The sequence below is a fragment of the Geotrypetes seraphini genome, chromosome 11, assembly GCF_902459505.1.
Source record: "Geotrypetes seraphini chromosome 11, aGeoSer1.1, whole genome shotgun sequence".
Lineage (NCBI taxonomy): Eukaryota > Metazoa > Chordata > Amphibia > Gymnophiona > Dermophiidae > Geotrypetes > Geotrypetes seraphini.
The window spans coordinates 80,261,747-80,270,975 of NC_047094.1; the positions used below are offsets into that span (position 1 = coordinate 80,261,747).

General features: G+C 45.3%; 1 protein-coding gene across 1 annotated transcript in view; it reads right to left on the minus strand.

Moving 5' to 3' along the window:
- The window catches only part of CD22 (CD22 molecule), a 91,047-nt gene extending 82,229 nt beyond the window's left edge, over positions 1-8,818 (minus strand). Inside the window, exon 1 of the mRNA XM_033962600.1 lies at positions 8,605-8,818. Coding sequence (XP_033818491.1) covers positions 8,605-8,818 — 214 coding nt within the window. The remainder of the gene's footprint in view (positions 1-8,604) is intronic.
- Positions 8,819-9,229: the final 411 nt, after the last annotated feature.

A 9,229-nucleotide genomic window follows, 5' to 3' on the forward strand; every position in this document is an offset into this window, starting at 1 on the left:
ATAAATGGTCACGTTAGCCATTGGCCTTAGCCTACCCGCCATAGTCTTCAGAGTAGGATATATTCTGTGTTTTGAAAGTGAGGTGCAGTGGATTTTGGGATAAAGGATGTATTTGTGTGCCTCTAGATTAAGCAAGGGGTCGTTAGGAGACCTAGGTTAGTTAAGGGAGTGTGGCTTTGTTAAATGGTGGTCAGGAGCTCTGGAAAGGAGGGGAGGTGGGATTTACTTATGTTAAATGCAGCCTGTTTTCCAGGTCAATAACTGAAAATTCTTTCCTGGCATGAGATCAGTGGTGCAGTTTTCATAAGGGCGCAGCAACCCTTTTCCTTTCCATGCGCCCCCTCTCCTCCCCCCCCCCCCCCCCGGCTCCTCTCCTTGCTGTGCACGCATGCCCCTTGCCTTCCCCGTACCTTTTTTACTTCCCTGGTGCGAGTTTGCTGCCCACATTGCCATCGGCAGTCTCTCTGATGTCACTTCCAGGACCTGCGTCTAGGAAGTGACATCAAAGGGTGACCCGACACCAACGTGGTCATGCTGCTCACACCGGAGAAGTTAAAAAGGGAAGGGGGCAGGGAAGAGGGTGGGGGGAGAGGCGCCACCGCCCCGGGCATCACTCACCCTTACTACGCCACTGCATGAGATCACTCTTCTATCTTTCTCTGCTGGTGTTTAAGATTCTTGGCACTCATACAGAGAAATGAGAGGTAGGCTTGCTGCTGACAGACCACACATCTCCGTTATCTGCAGAGATCTGTCCCATATTGTATCTGTCTATTTGTCTGAATCAAGCTCTCCCACTGAGTATTGGCTCCTGGGTCAGGAGGAGCCTTATTAAATCACTTTGAATTTCTAAACTATTTTTCTGTTACTCTTTCTAATTTATATCTGCATTAATTTGCTATGCTGTGTTTAATATCCTAATTTGATTTTAACTATATTACCTTGAAATATGATTTGGATATGTGTAACTGTCATTTCCTTTTCAGATTTATTGTGGAAGGACTAGGAGTAAAATTAAGTGATTGGTTACCACTATGATGGGGTTCTCACTGGGTATGTAGGAGGTAGGTTTGAGTCTCTCCTAATGTGAGGACCAAAATGTGTACCGTATTTTCACGCATATAACGCGCATACGTGTATAACACGCATACGCGTATAGCGCGCGGGTCCAAACCATTTATGTAAAAAAAAATTTATATAGCACGCACATGTGTATAACGCGCATGCTGCTATAACCTCCTCCCGCCACTCCCGCTTACTCCCTCTTCTGGCCTGCGAACCGGCATCCTCCCCCCGCTCGCGTCACCCCCTCCCCCATTATCCTACATCCCCCTCAGCACCGCAAAGACATCGTGCTGGTGCCGGTGCCCAATCGGGTAAGCGACCGATGTCTTTGCGGTGCTGGGGGGGATGTAGGATCGCGGGGGAGGGGGGTGATGCGAGCGGGGGGGGGAGGATGCCGGTTCGCAGGGGGGATGCCGGATCGCACTGAAAAAAAAAAAAATTTAACGCGCTCACACATATAACGCGCATGGTTATACTTGGTTTGTAAAATCAAGTATGCGTGCGTTATATGCGTGAAAATACGGTAATTATATGACATGGAGCGAAGTGAGTGGAGAGCAATTTTCCTAGTTCAAGAATTACTGCAATGTATGTTGGTATGTATCGCCTCTTTGGATTCCTTAGTAAGTATTAAGATGTGATGTATGTTCTTGTCTTTAGAAGTAATGGACTAGTGAGGCATTTTCTGGCATTATGCTATAGTCAATGGGCCTGCAGAAAGAAAACATTTGTAGAATGCTGTGCCCTTCTCTGCCACACAGAAAGGTATAAATGGTTCGCAAAAGATTTTTGGACATTGGTAAGTTTTTGTGTTCTGGAGAGAGCTTAGGGGCCATTTAAGTTGACACTTCTCTGAAATCATGGAGGAAGAAACTGAACAACTTCTGTCCTTGGCCATGCCTACTACATGCCCCTCTGACCCTATTCTCATCCCTCTTCTTGACCCCATCTCACATACTGTTATTCCTGCTATCTGTTGTATCCTCAACCTATCCATGTCCACTGCAACTGTTCCTGAAGCCTTCAAACATGCTGTGGTTAAGCCGCTTCTCAAAAAACCCTCACTGGACCCTACCTGCCCCTCTAACCATTGTCCTGTCTCTCTTCTTCCATTCCTATTCAAACTACTCGAGCACACTCTCCTCTGTTGCTGCCTTGACATCCTTTCATCTGAACAGACTCTTGATCCTCTACAATCTGGCTTTCACCTCCTACACCCCACAAAGACTGCATTTGCCAAAGTCTGCAATGACCTGTTCCTGGCCAGATCTAAGGTTCTTTACTCTATCCTCATCCTTCTTGACCTATTAGCTGCTTTTGTTACTGTTAATCACTGCTTACTCCTTGATATACTGTCCTCGCTTGGATTCTGCAAATATGTCCTCTCCTGGTTTGCCTCCTTCCTCTCTCATTGCACCTGTAGTATATGCGTTGGTGGGTTTTCATCTGCTGTTATTCCGCTAGTGGTTGGTATACCCCAAGGTTCTGTCTTTAGATCTCTTCTCTTCTTTCTCTACACCTGTTCTCTTGGAGCCCTGATCTCCTCCCATGGCTTCCAATATCACTTATATGCGGATGATTCCCAAATCTACCTCTCTACACCCGAGATTTCACCTAAAATCCAAGAAAAGTCTCAGTCTGTTTGGCTGATATTGCTGCCTGATGTCCCACCACCATCTGAAACTAAACATGTCCAAGACTGAACTGCTTCTCTTTCCTTCTAAACCCTCTGCTCCTCTCCTGCCATTCTCAATCTCTATAAATAATACTGCTATCATTCCTGTTTCCTTTGCTTGTAACCTAGGAGTCCTCTTCGACTCTGACTTTTCATTTTCTACCCACATCCAATAGACTACTAAAGCCTGTCACTTCTATCTCTGCATCACCAAAATTCACCCTTTCTTCTTTGAGCACACTACGTGGACCCTTTTCCACACTCTTGTAATTTCACACTTAGACTACTGCAATCTAATCTAATCTAATATTTGTGAGTCGCACAAATCTAAACAGGCTCTAGGCGACTTAAAAAGGGTAGATTGGGCAAGAGGGGAAGTAAGGAGGAAAGGGGAAGAAAGGAGGAGGAAACCTAATCGTAATAAGCAAAAGAACAGGTGCGTATGGTGATCTTATAAAATTAATTGTCAAAGAGAAGTTTTCAGTTTTTTTCCGGAATTGGGTGTGGTTGACTTCTGTTCTTATTGTCTTTGTGAGATCATTCCAGATTTTGACTCCCAGGAAGGTAAACATGGATTGGAAAATTCTTCTGTACTTGAGATTTTTCATTGAGGGGAGGTTCAGTTGGATCCTGTTAAGTAGTCTGCAAGAGGCGGACCTTGCATCGGATAGGAGTTTGATGAGAGGGGCATCTGAGTTTCCGTAGATTATATGATGCAGCATGCAGGATGTTTTGAATTTTATATGGGCTGGAATGGGTAGCCAGTGGAGTTGTTTGAGGTATGCTGAGATAGAGTCATATTTTTTCAGGCCAAAAATGAGTCTAACTGCCATGTTTTGAATGAGCCAGCCACATTTTGTGTGTAAGGGTGGTGTTGATTCCCAAGTAGACAGAGTTACAGTAATCCAGTTGGGACAATGTCATCATCTGGACAATGAGGGCAAAATGATGCTGATAGAAGTATGGCCTGATGAGTCTTAATTGTTTCATGGCGAAGTGGGTTTTCTTTCGAAGATGGGATACTTGAGGTTAACGTGGAGTCCAGGATGCAGCCTAGAATGTTAGAGATTTTATCTACTGTGAGTGTGTTGCCAGATTGTAGCGTGATGCTTGTTGTTGCTGTTTGTTGGACACTGTGGAAGTAAAGGACTTTGGTTTTGGAGGTATTTAGCTTTAGTTTTTGAGTTGTTGCCCAGGTTTGGGTTTTTTCTATGTTATCTGAGATTTTCTTGGTGGTGTCAGCTTGGTTTCCTGCCGCTGGTATGAGGAGTAGGATGTCGTCAGTGTATGACATTATGCTCTTGTCTTCAAATTGGATGTCCCCGAGTGAGCTCATGAACAGGTTAAATAGAATGGGAGAGAATGACGAGCCCTGCGGAACTCCACAGAAGGCTCTCCAGTTGTTAGAGTAGACATCATCTACTTCTAACAGGTCTCCTGCTGAACTGCCTCTCCCCCCCTGCAATCTGTACAAAACTCTGCTGCACAACTAATCTTCTGCCAGCCTCACTACACTTACCTCACCCCTCTCCTCAAATCACTTCACAGGCTCCCTATCTGCCTTCACATAAAGTCCAAAAGTCCTATTACTGATCTACAAGTGTTTTCGTTCTGCACTGCAGCCCCTCAGTATCTCTCCTCTCTTCTCTCTCCTAATACACTTCCCCAAGAACTCCGTTCCACAGACAAATTGCTTTTATCTGTATCCTTCTCCATTTTAATTTCCAGACTTCATTCCTTTCAGCTTGCCCACCGTATGCCTGAATAAACTACCTGAGTCATAGAAACATAGAAACATAGAAAATGACGGCAGAAAAGGGCCACGGCCCATCTAGTCTGCCCACATTAATGACCCACCCCCTAACTACCTCCATGAAGAGATCCCACATGCCAATCCCATCTTTTCTTAAAATCTGGCACGCTGCTGGCCTCAATTACCTGTTGTGGAAGATTATTCCAGCGATCAACCACCCTTTCGGTGAAGAAATATTTTCTGGTGTCACCATGAAATTTCCCACCCCTGATTTTTAACGGATGCCCTCTTGTAGCCGTGAGTCCTTTAAGAAAAAAAAGATCTTCTTCCACCTCGATATGTCCCGTGACATATTTGAACGTCTCGATCATGTCTCCCCTCTCTCTGCGTTCCTCGAGTAAGTATAGCTGCAACTTACCCAGTCGTTCCTCATACGGGAGATCCTTGAGTCCTGAGACCATCCTGGTGGCCATTCGCTGAACCGACTCAACTCTCAGCACATCTTTTTGATAATGCGGCCTCCAGAATTGTACACAGTATTCCAGATGGGGGTCTCACCATGGATCTGTACAACGGCATTATGACCTCGGGCTTACGGCTGACAAAACTTCTACGGATACAGCCCATGATTTGTCTAGCCCTGGATGAAGCTTTCTCCACTTGATTGGCAGTCTTCATGTCTTCGCTAATGATCACCCCAAGTCACGTTCTGCTACAGTCCTTGCTAGGATCGCACCATTTAGGGTGTAAGTCCTGCATGGATTTTTGCCGCCAAGGTGCATGACCTAGCATTTTTTGGCATTGAAACTTAATTGCCAAGTCTTTGACCAATGCTCCAACAGGAGTAGGTCCTGTGTCATACTGTCGGGCATTGAGCTTTTGTTGGGCACTGTGCTTTCGTCTATTGTGCTTTTGCCTACTATGTGCTAGGGAAACAGAATTCCTGGAGGCCGTGAGAGACTGCTTCATGGAACAGCTTGTCAAGGAATCAACGCGAGGGGATGCCACTCTTGACCTAATCCTAAATGGGCTAGGGGGACCTGCAAAGGAAGTGGTGATAGGAGGACCACTGGGAAACAGCGACCACGACATGATCCGGTACAAATTAGAGGTAGGAACATCCAAAGTGATGAGAACCACAGCAACGGCATTAAATTTCAAGAAAGGGAACTACGATGCTATGAGAGCAATAGTGAGAAAGAAACTAAAAAAAAAAGGCTCAATACGAATGGAGACCGTAGAGAAAGCTTGGTCCCTATTCAAAGACACGGTGCAAGAAGCACAAAACCTGTACATCCCCAGGTTTAGGAAAGGATGCAAAAAAAATCGAACAAAGGACCCGGTATGGATAACAAATGAAGTGAAGAAGGCGATAGGTGACAAGAAGAAATCTCTCCGAAAATGGAAAAAGGACCAAACCGAGGAAAACAGGAAGGAACATAAAACATACCAGAAAAACTGTCACCGAGTGATTAGGAAAGCAAAAAGAGAATACGAAGAGAGGCTGGCTGGGGAAGCAAAAAACTTCAAAACGTTCTTCAGATACGTTAAAGGGAGGCAACCGGCGAGGGAGGAAGTAGGACCGTTGGATGATGGAGACAGAAAGGGAGTGGTAAAGGAGGAAAAAGAGGTAGCTGACAGGTTGAACAAATTCTTCTCGTCGGTCTTCACAAGCGAGGACACATCCTATATACCAGAACCCAAAGAGACCATAAGTGGAGATCGAGAAGAAGAAAAACTGGCGCAAATAGAGATAAGCCATGAGGATGTCCTCCAGCAGATAGATAGACTGAAAAGCGACAAATCGCCGGGCCCGGATGGAATCCACCCAAGGGTTCTAAAAGAGCTAAGAAACGAAATAGCGGAAACACTCCGACAAATTTTTGACCTATCCTTGAAAACGGGGCAGATCCCAGAGGACTGGAAAATAGCTAACGTCACACCTATTTTTAAAAAGGGATCAAGGGGTGACCCCGGAAACTACAGGCCGGTGAGCTTGACTTCAGTTCCAGGCAAGATGATGGAAGCACTGATAAAGGACAGCATCTGTGAGCACATGGAAACAAACGGACAACTGAAAGAGAGCCAACATGGCTTTTGCAGGGGAAGGTCGTGCCAAACAAACTTACTGCACTTCTTTGAAGGTATAAACAGAGAGTTGGACAAAGGGGAACCCATAGACATCATTTACCTCGACTTCCAGAAAGCCTTTGACAAGGTGCCCCATGAGCGACTACTTAGGAAACTGCAAAACCACGGGGTGGAAGGGGATATATACAGATGGATTAAACACTGGTTGGCAGGCAGAAAACAAAGGGTTGGGGTGAAGGGACAATACTCAGGCTGGCGGAGTGTCACGAGCGGTGTTCCACAGGGGTCTGTGCTCGGACCGCTGCTGTTCAATGTGTTTATAAATGACCTGGAAACGGGGACGAAGTGTGAGGTCATAAAATTTGCAGATGACACCAAACTCTGCAGCAGGGTTAGGACCGCGGAGGAATGCGAAGACCTACAAAGGGACCTAAACAAACTGGAAGAGTGGGCAAACAAATGGCAAATGAGATTTAATACAGAGAAATGCAAGGTCATGCATATAGGAAAAAAGAACCCGATGTTCAGTTACAAAATGGGGGGATCAGTGCTAGGGGAAAGCAACCTTGAGAAGGACTTGGGTGTGCTAGTGGATACAACAATGAAATCAACGGCACAATGTGCAGCGGCCTCAAAGAAAGCAAATAGAATGTTGGGTATTATTAAGAAGGGTATCACAACCAGGACAAAGGAAGTCATCATGCCACTGTATCGAGCGATGGTGCGCCCGCACCTGGAGTACTGTGTCCAGTATTGGTCGCCGTACCTCAAGAAGGACATGGCGATGCTTGAGAGGGTCCAGAGAAGAGCGACGAAAATGATAAAAGGCATGGAAAACCTTTCATATGCAGACAGGTTAGAAAGGCTGGGGCTCTTCTCCCTGGAAAAGCGGAGACTCAGAGGAGACATGATAGTGACTTTCAAGATCATGAGAGGTATCGAGAAGGTAGACAGAAATAGATTCTTCAGACTAATGGGGCCCACAAGTACAAGGGGGCACTCGGAGAAGCTAAAAGGGGACAGGTTTAGAACCAATGCTAGGAAGTTCTTTTTCACTCAGAGGGTGGTGGACACATGGAACACACTGCCAGAGGCTGTGATAGGACAGAGTACACTCCAGGGTTTTAAAGAAGGATTAGATAAATTCCTGAAAGATAGGGGTATTGAGGGATACAGATAGAGGTAGAGATGGGATATAGAGAGAGTTTAGATAGAGACCAAGGGGATTTAAGGGTTCAGATGATCACCGTACAGGTCATGGGCCTGATGGGCCGCCGCGGGTGCGGACTGCTGGGCGCGATGGACCTCTGGTCTGACTCAGCAGAGGCAACTTCTTATGTTCTTATGTTCTTATGTTCTTATGTTGCATAGTTTGGCGTCATCGGCGAATAATGTAATTTTACCTCGAAGCCCCTCAGTGTATATTTTATATGTTTGGGGAGGGTCCAATAAATCCATGCCAGTCTCCTCTAGTGATTTTTTTTAAGTGTGAGTTGTGTGTGCCTGTCCTGCAACTGTTCAGAGAATATTCAGATGGCTATGAGGGACCCTTTGTATTTATTCTGTTTGCATGGAAGGAGGTTGATGGAGATTTTAGAGTTTTGGTATTCACCTGTATTCTTTATCTTTTGTGAACTGCATAGAACTTAGCGGTATTTGCGGTATAGAAGCGAGTGTTATGTTATGTTATAATGTGTACTCACCTCTGGGTGGTGGGGGTGGGGTGGGGTGGGGTGGGGGTGGGGTGGAGGCTCACTCTCAGCCCCAACTAATCTGAGGACTGGCTACAGTAGCAACACATGAAATATGGTCTGCCTTCCTATGTCATGCTGTTTACAGCACCTGTCTCTCAGCATCTTCCTGTTTGACCTAATTCAACACACATTCACTTAAAATACTATGCAGAACATATCTCTCACTGAATTTCTTCTAGAACATACTCAAACTGTTCTATCACTATAGGCTTAATATCTAGAGATTCCCCATTTTCTGGCCCAGGGGTTAAATAAAAAGAATTTACCAGTGATATTGAGGCTCAGGAAGGGCTTTGACATCCACTTGACATCTGGTTTGTTTATTGACCGTGTATTGGCTATCAACCGGACTCCATAATGTCCACTGTCCTCCTTCCGTAAATCTTCTATTAGCATACTGCAGTTATTCTGCTGGTCACCAAGGTATGTCACTCGGTTGCTATAGCTTGTGTTTTCACCAGAAGTAGTGTGATACACCATGGTCCCCTGCCAGTCCTTTGTGGGCTCTTCTGAGTACACAGGATTGAGAATCCATGATAGATTCAGTGCTTGATATGTTCTTGATGGCCATTTAAATGTACAGTCAAAAAAAGCGCAGGAACCCATCCAGGCTGAAATGTTTGAAAACTTAATGTCCCAGGTTGATTGGCAAGACCCTGTAGAAGAAAAATATTAAAATGATTTCATTACAATGCAGGAAATCTGCTACTCAGAGGATGTGAATGAGATCATAGGCATTTGAAGTGTACACTCACGCCACCTCAAAACAGAGCAGGTACAACAGAACGTTCTTGTGTGTCTATGCACTGGTATGAGACAGTTGGGTATATTTACTATTCAGCATTAAACTGTGTGTAGCATCTTTTCACCTGGCTAGAAGAATTGAGGGGG